We start from the raw sequence: 20,588 nt of genomic DNA, 5'->3' as shown, positions 1-20,588 counted from the left end.
TCAGGAATCCTGGTTGGATGATTCCCAGTTCAGCGATACCTTACTAATTTCAGGAATCATCCGACTGGGATTCCTGGGAAAACATGAGAAGTTTCCGGAAGTTTAGCCGTCCTAGCTCGGTCTCCACTTTGATTCCTTCCTCGTACCCTTTCCGCTAAAGAACTTCACTCATCCGTGTTTTCCGTCTCTTTAGAATTTCAGCAACAATTTCCAGACGGCCAAAGACGCGTTGAGTGTGGCCACGGCCCAGGCAGCAGAGAAGGCGGCCTCCAGCATCAGGGACTTTGCCCAGAAGAGCTTCCGTCTCTCCATGGACATCAGGCTGAAGGCCCCTCTCATCATCATCCCTCAGTCCTCCACCTCACACAATGCACTGGAGGTGGACCTGGGGCTCATCACCGTGGGCAACAGCTTCTCTCTTCTTGCTGTGGAGGGATGTCCACTTCCTGCTGTCATTGACCACATGGACGTACAGCTCACACAGCTCAAACTGTCCAGGTCAGTGCATTCTGTTTAACACAGTTGTCTTTTGCTTCATCAGTGCAGAAGGCAAGGGTTTAATGCCTGGTCCCAGATCAGAAAGCAAGGGTTTAATGCCTGGTCCCAGATCAGAAAGCAACGGTTTAATGCCTGGTCCCAGATCAGAAAGCAAGGGTTTAATGCTTGGTCCCAGATCAGATAGTAACGGTTTAATGCCTGGTCCCAGATCAGATAGTAATGGCTTAATGCCTGGTCCCAGATCAGATAGTAACAGTTTAATGCCTGGTCCCAGATCAGAAAGCAAGGATTTAATGCCTGGTCCCAGATCTGTATGAACGCTATCCAACTCCTCTGACTACCGTTAGTTGTTAGAGTTGATTCTCAAAGAACCGTCTGACTACCGTTAGTTGTTAGAGTTGATTCTCAAAGAACCGTCTGACTACCGTTAGTTGTTAGATGGCCTGCTGGCTACAGTAGATGGCCTGCTGGCTACAGTAGATGGCCTGCTGGCTACAGTAGATGGCCTGCTGGCTACAGTAGATGGCCTGCTGGCTACAGTAGATGGCCTGCTGGCTGTAGATGGCCTGCTGGCTACAGTAGATGGCCTGCTGGCTAGATGGCCTGTTGGCTATGGCCTGCTGGCTACAGTAGATGGCCTGCTGGCTACAGTAGATGGCCTGCTGGCTACAGTAGATGGCCTGCTGGCTACAGTAGATGGCCTGCTGGCTACAGTAGATGGCCTGCTGGCTACAGTACATGGCCTGCTGGCTACAGTAGATGGCCTGCTGGCTACAGTAGATGGCCTGTTGGCTATAGTAGATGGCCTGCTGGCTACAGTACATGGCCTGTTGGCTACAGTACATGGCCTGCTGGCTACAGTAGATGGTCTGCTGGCTACAGTAGATGGCCTGCTGGCTACAGTAGATGGTCTGCTGGCTACAGTAGATGGCCTGCTGGCTACAGTAGATGGCCTGCTGGCTACAGTAGATGGCCTGCTGGCTACAGTAGATGGCCTGCTGGCTACAGTACATGGCCTGTTGGCTACAGTACATGGCCTGCTGGCTACAGTAGATGGTCTGCTGGCTACAGTAGATGGTCTGCTGGCTACAGTAGATGGTCTGCTGGCTACAGTAGATGGTCTGCTGGCTACAGTACATGGCCTGCTGGCTACAGTAGATGGTCTGCTGGCTACAGTAGATGGTCTGCTGGCTACAGTAGATGGTCTGCTGGCTACAGTAGATGGTCTGCTGGCTACAGTAGATGGCCTGCTGGCTACAGTAGATGGCCTGCTGGCTACAGTAGATGGCCTGCTGGCTACAGTAGATGGTCTGCTGGCTACAGTAGATGGTCTGCTGGCTACAGTAGATGGCCTGCTGGCTACAGTAGATGGTCTGCTGGCTACAGTAGATGGCCTGCTGGCTACAGTAGATGGCCTGCTGGCTACAGTAGATGGCCTGCTGGCTACAGTAGATGGCCTGCTGGCTACAGTAGATGGTCTGCTGGCTAGTAGATGGTCTGCTGGCTACAGTAGATGGTCTGCTGGCTACAGTAGATGGTCTGCTGGCTACAGTAGATGGCCTGCTGGCTACAGTAGATGGTCTGCTGGCTACAGTAGATGGCCTGTTGGCTACAGTAGATGGCCTGCTGGCTACAGTAGATGGTCTGCTGGCTACAGTAGATGGTCTGCTGGCTACAGTAGATGGTCTGCTGGCTACAGTAGATGGCCTGCTGGCTACAGTAGATGGCCTGCTGGCTACAGTAGATGGCCTGCTGGCTACAGTAGATGGCCTGTTGGCTACAGTAGATGGCCTGCTGGCTACAGTAGATGGCCTGCTGGCTACAGTAGATGGTCTGCTGGCTACAGTAGATGGTCTGCTGGCTACAGTAGATGGTCTGCTGGCTACAGTAGATGGCCTGCTGGCTACAGTAGATGGCCTGCTGGCTACAGTAGATGGTCTGCTGGCTACAGTAGATGGTCTGCTGGCTACAGTAGATGGTCTGCTGGCTACAGTAGATGGCCTGCTGGCTACAGTAGATGGCCTGCTGGCTACAGTAGATGGCCTGCTGGCTACAGTAGATGGTCTGCTGGCTACAGTAGATGGCCTGCTGGCTACAGTAGATGGTCTGCTGGCTACAGTAGATGGCCTGCTGGCTACAGTAGATGGCCTGCTGGCTACAGTAGATGGCCTGGGCTACAGTAGATGGCCTGCTGGCTACAGTAGATGGCCTGCTGGCTACAGTAGATGGCCTGCTGGCTACAGTAGATGGCCTGCTGGCTACAGTACATGGCCTGTTGGCTACAGTACATGGCCTGCTGGCTACAGTAGATGGTCTGCTGGCTACAGTAGATGGTCTGCTGGCTACAGTAGATGGTCTGCTGGCTACAGTAGATGGTCTGCTGGCTACAGTAGATGGCCTGCTGGCTACAGTAGATGGTCTGCTGGCTACAGTAGATGGTCTGCTGGCTACAGTAGATGGTCTGCTGGCTACAGTAGATGGCCTGCTGGCTACAGTAGATGGCCTGCTGGCTACAGTAGATGGCCTGCTGGCTACAGTAGATGGTCTGCTGGCTACAGTAGATGGTCTGCTGGCTACAGTAGATGGCCTGCTGGCTACAGTAGATGGTCTGCTGGCTACAGTAGATGGCCTGCTGGCTACAGTAGATGGCCTGCTGGCTACAGTAGATGGCCTGTTGGCTACAGTAGATGGCCTGCTGGCTACAGTAGATGGTCTGCTGGCTACAGTAGATGGTCTGCTGGCTACAGTAGATGGTCTGCTGGCTACAGTAGATGGTCTGCTGGCTACAGTAGATGGCCTGCTGGCTACAGTAGATGGTCTGCTGGCTACAGTAGATGGCCTGTTGGCTACAGTAGATGGCCTGCTGGCTACAGTAGATGGTCTGCTGGCTACAGTAGATGGTCTGCTGGCTACAGTAGATGGTCTGCTGGCTACAGTAGATGGCCTGCTGGCTACAGTAGATGGCCTGCTGGCTACAGTAGATGGCCTGCTGGCTACAGTAGATGGCCTGCTGGCTACAGTAGATGGCCTGCTGGCTACAGTAGATGGTCTGCTGGCTACAGTAGATGGTCTGCTGGCTACAGTAGATGGCCTGCTGGCTACAGTAGATGGTCTGCTGGCTACAGTAGATGGTCTGCTGGCTACAGTAGATGGTCTGCTGGCTACAGTAGATGGTCTGCTGGCTACAGTAGATGGCCTGCTGGCTACAGTAGATGGCCTGCTGGCTACAGTAGATGGCCTGCTGGCTACAGTAGATGGTCTGCTGGCTACAGTAGATGGCCTGCTGGCTACAGTAGATGGTCTGCTGGCTACAGTAGATGGTCTGCTGGCTACAGTAGATGGTCTGCTGGCTACAGTAGATGGTCTGCTGGCTACAGTAGATGGTCTGCTGGCTACAGTAGATGGTCTGCTGGCTACAGTAGATGGTCTGCTGGCTACAGTAGATGGTCTGCTGGCTACAGTAGATGGCCTGCTGGCTACAGTAGATGGTCTGCTGGCTACAGTAGATGGTCTGCTGGCTACAGTAGATGGTCTGCTGGCTACAGTAGATGGTCTGCTGGCTACATCCCTGGGTTGTTACAGGAATGGTATGAAAGTCTGGATACCACCCTAATACTGTAGCTAAATAAGCAAGTTGTCTAACTATCCTTGTCTGTAATTTAGCTTTCTCTCGTTAGGATTTACATGGAACAAGACTCTCAGCCCAGTACTGAGCTGCTGGAGCCTGTCAACCTGCTCCTAACAGTGAAGAGGAACCTGGCTGCAGCATGGTACCAGAAGATGGCCGCCGTAGAGGTAGAGGGAGACCTCAAGCCCATGAAGGTAGGAGCTAACAGGAAGCATAGAGGTAGAGGGAGACCATGAAGGTAGGAGCTAACAGGAACCATAGAGGTAGAGGGAGACCTCAAGCCTATGAAGGTAGGAGCTAACAGGAACCATAGAGTTGGAGGGAGACCTCAAGCCTATGAAGGTAGGAGCTAACAGGAACCATAGAGGTAGAGGGAGACCTCAAGCCCATGAAGGTAGGAGCTAACAGGAACCATAGAGGTAGAGGGAGACCTCAAGCCCATGAAGGTAGGAGCTAACAGGAACCATAGAGGTAGAGGGAGACCATGAAGGTAGGAGCTAACAGGAACCATAGAGTTAGAGGGAGACCATGAAGGTAGGAGCTAACAGGAACCATAGAGGTAGAGGGAGACCTCAAGCCCATGAAGGTAGGAGCTAACAGGAACCATAGAGGTAGAGGGAGACCTCAAGCCCATGAAGGTAGGAGCTAACAGGAACCATAGAGGTAGAGGGAGACCATGAAGGTAGGAGCTAACAGGAACCATAGAGGTAGAGGGAGACCTCAAGCCCATGAAGGTAGGAGCTAACAGGAACCATGGAGGTAGAGGGAGACCTCAAGCCCATGAAGGTAGGAGCTAACAGGAACCATAGAGGTAGAGGGAGACCTCAAGCCTATGAAGGTAGGAGCTAACAGGAACCATAGAGGTAGAGGGAGACCTCAAGCCCATGAAGGTAGGAGCTAACAGGAACCATAGAGGTAGAGGGAGACCTCAAGCCCATGAAGGTAGGAGCTAACAGGAACCATAGAGGTAGAGGGAGACCATGAAGGTAGGAGCTAACAGGAACCATAGAGGTAGAGGGAGACCTCAAGCCCATGAAGGTAGGAGCTAACAGGAACCATAGAGGTAGACAGAGATCATGAAGGTAGGAGCTAACAGGAATCACCATAGAGGTAGATAGAGACCCACAGCCCATGAAGGTAGGAGCTAACAGGAACCATAGAGGTAGAGGGAGACCTACAGCCCATGAAGGTAGGAGCTAACAGGAATCACCATAGAGGTAGAGGGAGACCTCAAGCCCATGAAGGTAGGAGATAACAGGAACCGTAGAGGTAGACAGACCATGGAGGTAGGAGCTAACAGGAACCATAGAGGTAGAGGGAGACCTCAAGCCTATGAAGGTAGGAGTTAACAGGAACCACCATAGAGGTAGACAGAGATCATGAAGGTAGGAGATAACAGGAACCACCATAGAGGTAGACAGAGATCATGAAGGTAGGAGATAACAGGAACCACCATAGAGGTAGATAGAGACCCACAGCCCACGAAGGTAGGAGATAGATAACAGTAACTACAATCATGTCTTTCCCTCGAAAGGAGTGGTTAGATAAAGATCTGTTTTGATACCAAGATGTTTGTATTGTAGCAGAGAAGTTGATGGAAGTTATCTTTACTCGTGTAGTAATGTCACCCTCTCTGATACCTGAAATAACTATTTCCTTCAAGTCATAATAGCTGAGCGTTCATGATTTAGTCATATTGATGGTTGACCTCTGGTTCGAGAATGGTATTGGTAAGTTGTGCAATATCGTCACCTTCCTTTAGACTTGAAGTAGCTTTGTCCCTTAAACCATAACAGCCGAGCATTGATGATTTAGTCACACTAACTAACTTCTGACTTCTGCTTGCAAGCCTGGTTTGGAATGTAAGGTACTTGATACAGTCCTCTAGGGTTTGACAGTAAGATAATCAAGGCCGGTAGCCTAGCGATTAAGAGCGTTGGGCCCAGTAACCGAAAGGTCGCTGGTGTAAATCCCGGAGCTGACCAGATCCACGTGCCCCCTAATGAGCAAGGCAAATGACTAAAATGTGAACCCTAATTGCATCCTGTACCTAGTTTACTTTACATTTAAGACATTTAGCAGACGCTCTTATAAGGGTGTCAAATGCTAAATGACAGTAAAATGTGCAAAATTGCCAGAGGAATTAGCAACGTTAGCATTAGCAAATTAGCAACAAAGCTTTACCTATAGCAACATTAGCATTTGCAAAGGCAACATTAGCTTTACCTATAGCAACATTAGCAGTAGCAAAGGCCACATTATCATTATCAACATTAGCATTAGCAAAGCCAACATTAGCTTTACCTATAGCAACATTAGCAGTAGCAAAGTTAGCATTAGAAACATTAGCATTAGCAAAGCCAACATTAGCTTTACCTATAGCAACATTAGCATTAGCAAAGGCAACATTAGCTTTACCTATAGTGACATTAGCATTAGGCCTAACAAAGTTGATTTACAGTGTAACGAATGTCCTGCTTCACATAAAAATCATATGATTCAGATGAATCGATTCTTTTAGACCCTTGTTTTTGATTAAACTAATGATTCACTTTGCCGTTGTAGTAGTTGGGATTCGGTTCAATCTACTGTTCAATCCTATACGTCTCCTGTCTGTCCTCGAGTTGTTTTGAGGCTCCTCTAGTTATCAGCAGCATTAGCATTAGCTACAGCTCCATCCTACACGTCTCCTGTCTGTCCTCGAGTTGTTTTGGGGCTCCTCTAGTTATCAGCAGCATTAGCATTAGTATTAGCTACAGCTCCATCCTACACGTCTCCTGTCTGTCCTCGAGTTATTTAGAGGCTCCTCTAGTTATCAGCAGCATTAGCATTAGCTACAGCTCCATCCTACACGTCTCCTGTCTGTCCTCGAGTTGTTTTGGGGCTCCTCTAGTTATCAGCAGCATTAGCATTAGCTACAGCTCCATCCTACACGTCTCCTGTCTGTCCTCGAGTTATTTAGAGGCTCCTCTAGTTATCAGCAGCATTAGCATTAGCTACAGCTCCATCCTACACGTCTCCTGTCTGTCCTCGAGTTATTTAGATGCTCCTTTAGTTATCAGCTAGTGGGAGACGTGTTAAATATAGAATGCAAGCTGAGGCAGTTGATTATAGTCAGAATGGGTCTGATTACTTTAGTGGGCTGCTATATATATTTCAGTGGCAGGGTAGCCTAGTGATTAAGAGCGTTGGACTAGTAACCGGAAGGTTGCAAGTTCAAACCCCCGAGCTGACAAGGTACAAATCTGTCGTTCTGCCCCTGAACAGGCAGGTAACCCACTGTTCCTAGGCCGTCATTGAAAATAAGAATTTGTTCTTAACTGACTTGCCTGGTTAAATAAAGGTAAAATAAAAAAATAAATAAAATAAAAATATATTTCAGCTATCACTTCAATTTTTCAAAAAATGTGACTATGACTGTCATTCCAAAAACATTATACCAAATGACTAAAATGTTGTGCTGATGTCACTAGGTGTTGTAAATAAGATTGATTTGTATTTTTACAAGGCGTTCCAAATTGTGTATATTTTAAATATAATTTTTATTTTATCTGCTCGGTCACCTCACTTTTCAAAATCCGTTAAACAGTAAATCAACTTTGTATTACCTTATGCCGTGTTCAACAAACATTGCCGCGATTTCGTCTGTCAATGGTGAGAATGGTTCTTGCTTCCGATCTCCGAGCAAGTGAACGCTCCCAAGTCATTCCTCCGAATTAGCAAGATGTTCCTCCGATCACGCCAAAATGATGTGAACGCGGAAATAGCTACAGAATTATTGGCTTTAGCAACATTAGCATTAGCTACAGCTCCATCCTATATGTCTCCTGTCTGTCCTCAAGTTAATTCGGGCTCCTCTACTTATCAGCTGCATTAACATTAGCATTAGCTACAGCTAATGCTGACCGTGTCTCTTTAGGTTAACTAGTATTAGTGACATTAGCATTAGCAACCATTAGCTACAGCTACATCCTCTCTGTGCTTGTGTCTCTTCAGGTTAACTAGTATTAGTGACATTAGCATTAGCAACCATTAGCTACAGCTACATCCTCTCTGTGCTTGTGTCTCTTCAGGTTAACTAGTATTAGTGACATTAGCATTAGCAACCATTAGCTACAGCTACATCCTCTCTTTGCTTGTCTCTTCAGGTTAACTAGTATTAGTGACATTAGCAACCATTAGCATTAGCTACAGCCACATCCTCTCTGATCTTGTCTCTTCAGGTGAACTAGTATTAGTGACATTAGCATTAGCAACCATTAGCATTAGCTCCAGCTACATATCCTCTCTGTCGTCTGTTCTCCCCAGGTTGCCCTGAGTCAGGACGACCTAACAGTTCTGTTGAGGATCCTGATGGAGAACATTGGAGAAGCCAGCGGTCTGCAGCCAGACCAACACCCCAGCCCCGACACGACAGCCCTGACACACAAGACCACGCCGATGCTCAAAACAGACTACGCCAAAGGTCAGAGGTCATGTGTGTAATGTTATCGACGTGAGTCCCGAGCGCGTTAATTCTTCTGAGCACGTTTCTGTTCTGTCGTCGTTCCTTCAGACGGTGTAGAGAACACGGTTGAACTTCCAGAACGACAGGAAGAAGAGGAACCCCTCGAAACCATGACGTTTATCTTCAACATAGAGTCCCTGGGACTGGTCCTGTACAGCAATGACCCGAAACAGGTACATACCTATAGGTGATGTAGCCCAGTCTCAGTTCTAATGACCCTAAAACAGGTACGTACCTATAGGTGATGTAGCCCAGTCTCAGTTCTAATGACCCTAAACAGGTACGTACCTATAGGTGATGTAGCCCAGTCTCACTAAACAGGTACGGTACTATAGGTGATGTAGCCCAGTCTCACTAAACAGTTATCTAATGATGTAGCCCAGTCTCACTAAACAGGTACGTATCTATAGGTGATGTAGCCCAGTCTCACTAAACAGGTATGTACCTCTAATATAGCCCAGTCTCACTAAACAGGTACGTACCTATAGGTGATGTAGCCCAGTCTCACTAAACAGGTATGCATCTATAGGTGATGTAGCCCAGTCTCACTAAACAGGTATGTACCTATAGGTGATGTAGCCCAGTCTCACTAAACAGGTATGTACCTATAGGTGATATAGCCCAGTCTCACTAAACAGGTACGTACCTATAGGTGATGTAGCCCAGTCTCACTAAACAGGTATGCATCTATAGGTGATGTAGCCCAGTCTCACTAAACAGGTATTTATCTATAGGTGATGTAGCCCAGTCTCACTAAACAGGTACGTATCTATAGGTGATGTAGCCCAGTCTCACTAAACAGGTACGTATCTATAGGTGATGTAGCCCAGTCTCACTAAACAGGTACGTATCTATAGGTGATGTAGCCCAGTCTCAGTTCTAATGACCCTAAACAGGTACGTATCTATAGGTGATGTAGCCCAGTCCCACTAAACAGGTACGTATCTATAGGTGATGTAGCCCAGTCTCACTAAACAGGTACGTATCTATAGGTGATGTAGCCCAGTCTCACTAAACAGGTACGTATCTATAGGTGATGTAGCCCAGTCTCACTAAACAGGTATGTACCTATAGGTGATGTAGCCCAGTCTCACTAAACAGGTATGTATCTATAGGTGATGTAGCCCAGTCTCACTAAACAGGTACGTATCTATAGGTGATGTAGCCCAGTCTCACTAAACAGGTACGTATCTATAGGTGATGTAGCCCAGTCTCACTAAACAGGTACGTATCTATAGGTGATGTAGCCCAGTCTCACTAAACAGTATGTACCTATAGGTGATGTAGCCCAGTCTCACTAAACAGGTACGTATCTATAGGTGATGTAGCCCAGTCTCACTAAACAGGTATGTACCTATAGGTGATGTAGCCTAGTCTCACTAAACAGGTATGTACCTATAGTTGATGTCGACCAGTCTCACTAAACAGGTACGTATCTATAGGTGATGTAGCCCAGTCTTACTAAACAGGTACGTATCTCTAGGTGATGTAGCCCAGTCTCACTAAACAGGTACGTATCTATAGGTGATGTAGCCCAGTCTCACTAAACAGGTACGTATCTATAGGTGATGTAGCCCAGTCTCACTAAACAGGTACGTATCTATAGGTGATGTAGCCCAGTCTCACTAAACAGGTACGTATCTATAGGTGATGTAGCCCAGTCATTACTGTCCAAAATGACTCTGTGGTAATGACTCTGTGGTAATGACTCTGTGGTAATGACTCTGTGGTAATGACTCTGTGGTAATGACTCTGTGGTAATGACTCTGTGGTAATGACTCTGTGGTAATGACTCTGTGGTAATGACTCTAGGTAGTGGTCTGCTGATTGGTTAATGGACAGATTGTAATGACTCTAGGTAGTGGTCTGCTGATTGGTTAATGGACAGATTGTAATGACTCTAGGTAGTGGTCTGCTGATTGGTTAATGGACAGATTGTAATGACTCTAGGTAGTGGTCTGCTGATTGGTTAATGGACAGATTGTAATGACTCTAGGTAGTGGTCTGCTGATTGGTTAATGGACAGATTGTAATACTACTAGGTAGTGGTCTGCTGATTGGTTAATGGACAGATTGTAATGACTCTAGGTAGTGGTCTGCTGATTGGTTAATGGACAGATTGTAATGACTCTAGGTAGTGGTCTGCTGATTGGTTAATGGACAGATTGTAATGACTCTAGGTAGTGGTCTGCTGATTGGTTAATGGACAGATTGTAATGACTCTAGGTAGTGGTCTGCTGATTGGTTAATGGACAGATTGTAATGACTCTAGGTAGTGGTCTGCTGATTGGTTAATGGACAGATTGAATGTCTTTGTTTCCCCATTTTCAAGGTATCGGCTGTGTCTCAACACCAGGAGAGGCTGTGTCTGGGGGAGTTGACCTTTCACCTGATGAAGGCTTCAGGGAAGATGTTTAATAACGGGTCCATGGAGGTCTCTACCATCCTCACAGCCTGCACCCTGGACGACATGAGGACAGGCGTACAGAGAGTTACCTCACGGTGAGTCTCGCCCCACCAGGCGTCACACCATGTTGTCGTTGGGAGAGTTACGGCTGGGGTGGAGGCTACCTCAGGTTAAACTCCTGAATTATACTGCTGGGTTGTGTTCTGGACAGTACCAGTCAGGTCGGTCTCAATACTGCTGGGTTGTGTTCTGCGTAGTACCAGTCGATCTCAATACTACTGGGTTGTGTTCTGCATAGTACCAGGCGATCTCAATACTACTGGGTTGTGTTCTGCGTAGTACCAGTCGATCTCAATACTACTGGGTTGTGTTCTGCATAGTACCAGGCGATCTCAATACTACTGGGTTGTGTTCTGCATAGTACCAGGCGATCTCAATACTACTGGGTTGTGTTCTGCATAGTACCAGTCGATCTCAATACTACTGGGTTGTGTTCTGCATAGTACCAGTCGATCTCAATACTACTGGGTTGTGTTCTGTACAGTACCAGTCAGGTCGGTCTCAATACTACTGGGTTGTGTTCTGCATAGTACCAGTCGATCTCAATACTACTGGGTTGTGTTCTGCATAGTACCAGTCGATCTCAATACTACTGGGTTGTGTTCTGCATAGTACCAGGCGATCTCAATACTACTGGGTTGTGTTCTGCATAGTACCAGTCGATCTCAATACTACTGGGTTGTGTTCTGCATAGTACCAGTCGGGTCGGTCTCAATACTACTGGGTTGTGTTCTGCACCAGTCGGGTCAGTCTCAATACTACTGGGTTGTGTTCTGTGTAGTACCAGTCGGGTCGGTCTCAATACTGCTGGGTTGTGTTCTGTACCAGTCGGGTCAGTCTCAATTCTACTGGGTTGTGTTCTGTGTAGTACCAGTCGGGTCAGTCTCAATACTACTGGGTTATGTTCTGTACCAGTCGGGTCAGTCTCAATACTACTGGGTTATGTTCTGTACCAGTCTGGTCGGTCTCAATACTACTGGGTTGTGTTCTGTACCAGTCGATCTCAATACTACTGGGTTGTGTTCTGTGTAGTACCAGTCGGGTCGGTCTCAATGTATCGATTGTTGTATTGATTGATTGTGATATGTAACCTCACGTTTGCCCAAACCCCTCAGGATGCTGGGTAAGCGTGACGAGGCTACGAGGAAGCCATGATAGACGTGGCGTACACGCAGAGCGCCGATGCGAGCGCCAGGTGGTGGCGGTGGTACAGAAGCTCTATCTGTGTGCCAGCGTTGAGTTTCTCATGGCAGTGGCAGACTTCTTCATCCAGGCCCTGCCCCAGAGCTCCGCCCAGGACGTGCCCACTAACACCAAGCTAGCCCTGCCAGGCCTGGCCAAGACCTCCCAGCTACCCCAGCTTCGGGATAGAGCCAACACTGACCCCAGAACAGGTAAGGGGAGAGAGAGAGAGAGAGAGACAGGGGGGGAGATAAATGACGACCAGAAAACTATACAGCTGTTCAATGCTCATAGGATTTCCTTTTGGTGTGGAGTGATGGTATTGTATTGTGATGGCTACAGTGTGTTGGTGTGGAGTGATGGTATTGTATAGTGATGGCTACAGTGTTTTGGTGTGGAGTGATGGTATTGTATAGTGATGGCTACAGTGTTTTGGTGTGGAGTGATGGTATTGTATTGTGATGGCCACAGTGTTTTGGTGTGGAGTGATGGTATTGTATTGTGATGGCTACAGTGTGTTTGTGGAGTGATGGTATTGTGATGGCTACAGTGTGTTGGTATGGAGTGATGGTGTTGTGATGGCTACAGTGTGTTGGTGTGGAGTGATGGTATTGTGATGGCTACAGTGTTTTGGTGTGGAGTGATGGTATTGTATTGTGATGGCTACAGTGTTTTGGTGTGGAGTGATGGTATTGTATTGTGATGGCTGCAGTGTTTTGGTATATGTATATATATATATTTTTAGTGATGGTTTTATCCAAAGGCTACAGTCATGTTTCTGTATGGGTGGTCCCGTGATCTAACCCAGTGTGCTTGGTGTGAGCTACAGAAGGATGGTATTGTGATGGCTACAGTGTTTTGGTGTGGAGTGATGGTATTGTATAGTGATGGCTACAGTGTTTTGGTGTGGAGTGATGGTATTGTATAGTGATGGCTACAGTGTTTTGGTATGGAGTGATGGTATTGTGATGGCTACAGTGTTTTGGTGTGGAGTGATGGTATTGTATTGTGATGGCTACAGTGTTTTGATGTGGAGTGATGGTGTTGTGATGGCTACAGTGTTTTGGTGTGGAGTGATGGTATTGTGATGGCTACAGTGTGTTGGTGTGGAGTGATGGTATTGTATAGTGATGGCTACAGTGTTTCGGTGTGGAGTGATGGTATTGTATTGTGATGGCTGCAGTGTTTTGGTGTGGAGTGATGTATTGTGATGGCTGCAGTGTTTTGGTGTGGAGTGATGGTATTGTGATGGCTGCAGTGTTTTGGTGTGGAGTGATGTTATTGTGATGGCTGCAGTGTTTTGGTGTGGAGTGATGGTATTGTGATGGCTACAGTGTTTTGGTGTGGAGTGATGGTATTGTGATGGCTACAGTGTTTTGGTGTGGAGTGATGGTATTGTGATGGCTGCAGTGTTTTGGTGTGGAGTGATGGTATTGTGATGGCTGCAGTGTTTTGGTGTGGAGTGGTGGTATTGTGATGGCTGCAGTGTTTTGGTGTGGAGTTATGGTATTGTGATGGCTGCAGTGTTTTGGTGTGGAGTGGTGGTATTGTGATGGCTGCAGTGTTTTGGTGTGGAGTGATGGTATTGTGATGGCTGCAGTGTTTTGGTGTGGAGTGATGGTATTGTGATGGCTGCAGTGTTTTGGTGTGGAGTGATTAGGATATGTTTGGTGGTGAGGTGATGTTTCTCCACCTCCTCTCTCTCTCTACCCTCCATACCCAATATTAGGATATGTTTGGTGGTGGGGTGATGTTCCTCCCCTCCTCTGTCCCCTCCATACCCAATATTAGGATATGTTTGGTGGTGGGGTGATGTTCCTCCAGTGTTTTGGTCCATACCCAATATTAGGATATGTTTGGTGGTGAGGTGATGTTCCTCCTCTCTCTCTACCCTCCATACCCAATATTAGGATATGTTTGGTGGTGAGGTGATGTTCCTCCTCTCTCTCTCTGCCCTCCATACCCAATATTAGGATATGTTTGGTGGTGGGGTGATGTTCCTCCCCTCCTCTCTACCCTCCATACCCAATATTAGGATATGTTTGGTGGTGGGGTGATGTTCCTCCTCTCCTCTCTCTCTACCCTCCATACCCAATATTAGGATATGTTTGGTGGTGGGGTGATGTTCCTCCCCTCCTCTCTCTCTCTATCCTCCATACCCAATATTAGGATATGTTTGGTGGTGGGGTGATGTTTCTCCCCTCCTCTCTCTCTCTACCCTCCATACCCAATATTAGGATATGTTTGGTGGTGGGGTGATGTTCCTCCCCTCCTCTCTACCCTCCATACCCAATATTAGGATATGTTTGGTGGTGGGGTGATGTTCCTCCCCTCCTCTCTACCCTCCATACCCAATATTAGGATATGTTTGGTGGTGAGGTGATGTTTCTCCCCTCCTCTCTCTCTACCCTCCATACCCAATATTAGGATATGTTTGGTGGTGAGGTGATGTTTCTCCCCTCCTCTCTCTCTGCCCTCCATACCCAATATTAGGATATGTTTGGTGGTGGGGTGATGTTCCTCCCCTCCTCTCTCTCTCTACCCTCCATACCCAATATTAGGATATGTTTGGTGGTGGGGTGATGTTCCTCCCCTCCTCTCTACCCTCCATACCCAATATTAGGATATGTTTGGTGGTGAGGTGATGTTCCTCCCCCTCCTCTCTACCCTCCATACCCAATATTAGGATATGTTTGGTGGTGGGGTGATGTTCCTCCCCTCCTCTCTCTCTCTGCCCTCCATACCCAATATTAGGATATGTTTGGTGGTGGGGTGATGTTTCTCCTCTCTCTCTACCCTCCATACCCAATATTAGGATATGTTTGGTGGTGGGGTGATGTTCCTCCCCTCCTCTCTACCCTCCATACCCAATATTAGGATATGTTTGGTGGTGGGGTGATGTTTCTCCCCTCCTCTCTCTCTCTACCCTCCATACCCAATATTAGGATATGTTTGGTGGTGGGGTGATGTTCCTCCCCTCCTCTCTACCCTCCATACCCAATATTAGGATATGTTTGGTGGTGGGGTGATGTTCCTCCCCTCCTCTCTACCCTCCATACCCAATATTAGGATATGTTTGGTGGTGGGGTGATGTTCCTCCCCCTCCTCTCTCTACCCTCCATACCCAATATTAGGATATGTTTGGTGGTGGGGTGATGTTTCTCCCTCCTCTGTCCCCTCCATACCCAATATTAGGATATGTTTGGTGGTGGGGTGATGTTCCTCCCCTCCTCTCTACCCTCCATACCCAATATTAGGATATGTTTGGTGGTGGGGTGATGTTCCTCCCCTCCTCTCTCTCTACCCTCCATACCCAATATTAGGATATGTTTGGTGGTGGGGTGATGTTTCTCCCCTCCTCTGTCCCCTCCATACCCAATATTAGGATATGTTTGGTGGTGGGGTGATGTTTCTCCCCTCCTCTCTCTCTCTCTCACTCTACCCTCCATACCCAATATTAGGATATGTTTGGTGGTGAGGTGATGTTCCTCCTCTCCTCTCTCTCTACCCTCCATACCCAATATTAGGATATGTTTGGTGGTGGGGTGATGTTCCTCCCCTCCTCTCTCCCCCAGGCTCCAGTCCCAGGACCAAGCTGCGTGCAGTCATACTAGACCCAGAGGTGGTGTTTGTGGCTAACCTGATGAGAGCCGACGCTCCGGCGCTGGTTGCCTCCTTCCAATGTGACTTCAGTCTGATGCTAGAGCCTGGGGGAGGGCCCCCTGGGGGAGGGCCCCCTGGGGGAGGGCCCGGGGCCCCTGGGGGACAAAGCATGACGGCCAACCTCAGAGAGCTCAAAGTTCTGGCCTGTCCCTTCATCAGGACCAATGAGACCAAGGTGGTCACTACGGTGAGCATAAAATAGCTTTAATAGAGACGTTTTTTTGAAGACCCTCGACACTGCATCTAATGTCACTACTGTGAAGCATCAGCTGGGATAGAAGCATGATTCAAAGCTATTTCCTATTGCCTTTTTAATACGTTTTCCTTGAAAGTATATTTGAATTGAATCCAACTCCCTAAATGCTTCTTTCTCATTGGTCTTCAGGTGCTACGTCCGTGTTCTGTCTTCCTGGAAACCAAAACCCACCCCAACCAACCGCTTTCCGGCTGTGTGACTGTGGAGGAAGTCATTATCAAAGTAGGTTGCATCCTTACATAAAAAGTTATGGCAGAGTGTACCAATGTGCTCTGAGTACCAATACCAATGTGCTCTGAGTACCAATACCAATGTGCTCTGAATACCAATGTGCTCTGAGTACCAATACCAATGTGCTCTGAGTACCAATACCAATGTGCTCTGAGTACCAATACCAATGTGCTCTGAGTACCAATACCAATGTGCTCTGAGTACCAATACCAATGTGCTCTGAGTACCAATACCAATGTGCTCTGAGTACCAATACCAATGTGCTCTGAGTACCAATACCAATGTGCTCTGAGTAGGAGGTCTTCACGGGTCCAAATGGACCTGGGGCTTTCCCACCCGGACTTCATTTGCATAAATAATAAACATTTATTTACAATAGACTAATATCTGCCGTAGCTAGGTTATTTATCATCAAATATGATTACGTAATACTTGGCTTGGACTGCATCAAACCAGGACGAGAAGTTAGCTAGCTTGGCTAACTGAGGCGGCATCAAACCAGGACGAGAAGTTAACGTTAGCTAGGCTAACTGAGGCTGCATCAAACCAGGACGAGAAGTTAACGTTAGCTAGGCTAACTGAGGCGGCGTCAAACCAGGACGAGAAGTTAACGTTAGCTTAGCTAGGCTAACTGAGGCGGCGTCAAACCAGGACGAGAAGTTAACGTTAGCTAACTGAGCTCAAAGGGTCTTAACTGATAACTGCGGCATCAAAGCAGGTCGAGAAGTTAATGTTAGCTAGCTCAAACCAGGACAAGAAGCTGACGTTAGGCTAACTGAGGCGGCATCAAACCAGGATCAAAGCAGGTCGAAGTTAATGTTAGCTGCTAGGCTAACTGAGGCGGCATCAAACCAGGACAAGAAGCGACGTGGGTCGCCTACCTGTTGACTCTGGGTCGCTGAGAGACCCGTGACATATAACCCGAGACCCGTGACATATACCCGAGACCCGTGACATTATTTTGAGTTCTGGATCCGGGCCCTCTCAGGTATTCGGGTACAGGTGGATCCATAAAGACCTCTAGCTCCGAGTACTCGGGAGGGAGAAATGGTTTGAATTATTGAACCGCCTCATGCACTGAGAGGCTTCTTCTGAACATAGACGTCAATCAAGATCGTCATTTGCGATCGAGATTTTCAATTGATCATCACACACAAGAATCCCGCTGACTTTCTTCCGAATTAAATAAAGGATAGAAAAAAGTAGAAAAGAAATACCTGACACGCTCTTCCCTTCCCTCTCTCAGATCTCCCCTGTCATCCTGAACACAGTGAGGACCATCACGGCAGCCATGACGGCGAAGCCCAAAGACGAGGCAGCAGAGGAGGAGAAGACCGAGGTCGGCAACCTGTGGTCCACCATGAACATCTACGCCTGCAACTACTGGTTCCTGGGAGTGGACTCTGCCAGCGAGGTATAGATACTACTATAGATAGGTATAGGTACTACTATAGATAGGTATAGATACTACTATAGATAGGTAGAGATACTACTATAGATAGGTATAGGTACCACTATAGATAGGTATAGATACTACTATAGATAGGTAGAGATACTACTATAGATAGGTATAGGTACTACTATAGATAGGTATAGGTACTACTATAGATAGGTATAGGTACTACTATAGATAGGTATAGATACTATTATAGATAGATATAGATACTACTATAGATAGGTATGGATACTACTATAGATGGGTATAGATACTACTATAGATAGGTATAGATACTACTGTAGATAGGTATAGATACTACTATAGATAGGTATAGGTACTACTATAGATAGGTATAGATACTACTATAGATAGATATAGATACTACTATAGATAGGTATGGATACTACTATAGATGGGTATAGATACTACTATAGATAGGTATAGATACTACTGTAGATAGGTATAGATACTACTATAGATAGGTATAGGTACTACTATAGATAGGTATAGATACTACTATAGATAGGTATAGATACTATTATAGATAGGTAGAGATACTACTATAGATAGGTATAGGTACCACTATAGATAGGTATAGATAGGTAGAGATACTACTATAGATAGGTATAGGTACTACTATAGATAGGTATAGGTACTACTATAGATAGGTATAGATACTATTATAGATAGATATAGATACTACTATAGATAGGTATGGATACTACTATAGATAGGTATAGATACTACTATAGATAGGTATAGATACTACTATAGATAGGTATAGATACTACTGTAGATAGGTAGAGATACTACTATAGACAGGTATAGATACTACTATAGACAGGTATAGATACTACTATAGACAGGTATAGATACTACTATAGACAGGTATAGATACTACTATAGACAGGTAGAGATACTACTATAGACAGGTAGACATACTACTATAGATAGGTAGAGATACTACTATAGATAGGTAGACATACTACTATAGATAGGTAGAGATACTACTATAGATAGGCAGAGATACTACTATAGACAGGTAGAGATTCTACTATAGATAGGCAGAGATACTACTATAGATAGGCAGAGATACTACTATAGATAGGCAGACATACTACTATAGATAGGTATAGATACTACTATAGATAGGTATAGATACTACTATAGATAGGTATAGATACTACTATAGATAGGTATAGATACTACTATAGATAGGTATAGATACTACTATAGATAGGTATAGATACTACTATAGATAGGTATAGATACTACTATAGATAGGTATAGATACTACTATAGATAAGGTATAGATAGGTATAGATACTACGGTTGGGGTTTGATTCCATTTAAATGCCAGTCAATACGGGAAGTACAGAAAAATCGGAAAAGGAATTTAGTTTACATTCTGAATTGACTGGAATTTAAATTGAATACCTCTTTAATATGTTCTATTGAGGTCTAGAACCTTCTGTCCCTATAAAATAACCTTCTGTGCCTTCTGTCTCTATACAAGAACCTTCTGTCTCTATACATGAACCTTCTGTCTCAATACAAGAACCTTCTGTGCCTTCTGTCCCTATACAAGAACCTTCTGTCCCTATACAATAACCTTCTGTCTCTATACAATAACCTTCTGTCTCTATACAAGAACCTTCTGTCTCTATACAAGAACCTTCTGTCTCTATACAAGGACCTTCTGTCCCTATACAATAACCTTCTGTCTCTATACAAGAACCTTCTGTCTCTATACAAGAACCTTCCGTCCCTATACAAGAACCTTCTGTCTCTATGCAAGAACCTTCTGTCTCTATACAAGAACCTTCTGTCCCGATACAAGAACCTTCTGTCCCTATACAAGAACCTTCTGTCCCTATACAAGAACCTTCTGTCCCTATACAAGAACCTTCTGTCTCTATACAAGAACCTTCTGTCCCTATACAAGAACCTTCTGTCTCTATACAATAACCTTCTGTCTCTATACAAGAACCTTCTGTCCCTATACAAGAACCTTCTGTCTCTATACAAGAACCTTCTGTCTCTATACAAGAACCTTCTGTCCCGATACAAGAACCTTCTGTCCCGATACAAGAACCTTCTGTCCCTATACAAGAACCTTCTGTCCCTATACAAGAACCTTCTGTCCCTATACAAGAACCTTCTGTCCCTATACAAGAACCTTCTGTCCCTATACAAGAACCTTCTGTCCCGATACAAGAACCTTCTGTCCCGATACAATAACCTTCTGTCCCTATCTGTCGCTATACAAGAACCTTCTGTCCTCCCAGGAACATTTGGGCTCTCCGTTTACCTCCACTATGCACCTTTTGTTGTTGTATTCTCTACCTACAAATGACATTAAACCTAAACATGACTTTCCCATCCAGGTGACGGAGAGTTTCAGTGACCAGGACGGCCGTAACTTTGGGGAGAGTTTCAAGGTGGATGTGAAGGTTATTCAGGTGACCATGGAGTCTGGTCTGGGCCACAGGACGGTCCCCCTGCTGCTGGCTGAGAGCTCTCTGTCTGGGACGGCCAAGAACTGGTCCTCCCTCCTCTACCTCTGCTCTGACATGACCCTGGAGGTGAGGACTGGAGCTTTTTTTACACTACTCTCAAGTATCGTCCTAATGGACGTCCTCTTCCTGTACGTACAGGAGCTTGTCATGTGGTGTTTTTGTAGGAAGTCAGTAGGCAGACAAACAGCTGTTCTTTGGT

At 46.3% G+C, this 20,588-nt stretch overlaps 1 protein-coding gene across 1 annotated transcript in view; it reads left to right on the top strand.

Annotated features, from left to right (window-relative positions):
• LOC124020941 (vacuolar protein sorting-associated protein 13C-like) overlaps window positions 1–20,588 on the top strand; it is a 196,375-nt gene that overhangs the window by 64,465 nt on the left and 111,322 nt on the right. Inside the window, 11 exon segments of the mRNA XM_046336255.1 lie at window positions 194–498; window positions 4,176–4,320; window positions 8,435–8,591; window positions 8,682–8,806; window positions 10,966–11,135; window positions 12,216–12,237; window positions 12,278–12,494; window positions 15,858–16,132; window positions 16,331–16,423; window positions 17,679–17,846; window positions 20,258–20,455. Of these exon segments, the coding sequence (XP_046192211.1) occupies window positions 194–498; window positions 4,176–4,320; window positions 8,435–8,591; window positions 8,682–8,806; window positions 10,966–11,135; window positions 12,216–12,237; window positions 12,278–12,494; window positions 15,858–16,132; window positions 16,331–16,423; window positions 17,679–17,846; window positions 20,258–20,455 (1,875 nt within the window).

This window comes from Oncorhynchus gorbuscha, unplaced genomic scaffold (assembly GCF_021184085.1).
Source record: "Oncorhynchus gorbuscha isolate QuinsamMale2020 ecotype Even-year unplaced genomic scaffold, OgorEven_v1.0 Un_scaffold_1000, whole genome shotgun sequence".
In the NCBI taxonomy this organism is placed as follows: Eukaryota; Metazoa; Chordata; class Actinopteri; order Salmoniformes; family Salmonidae; genus Oncorhynchus; species Oncorhynchus gorbuscha.
This window is presented reverse-complemented; position numbering and strand designations above follow the sequence as displayed.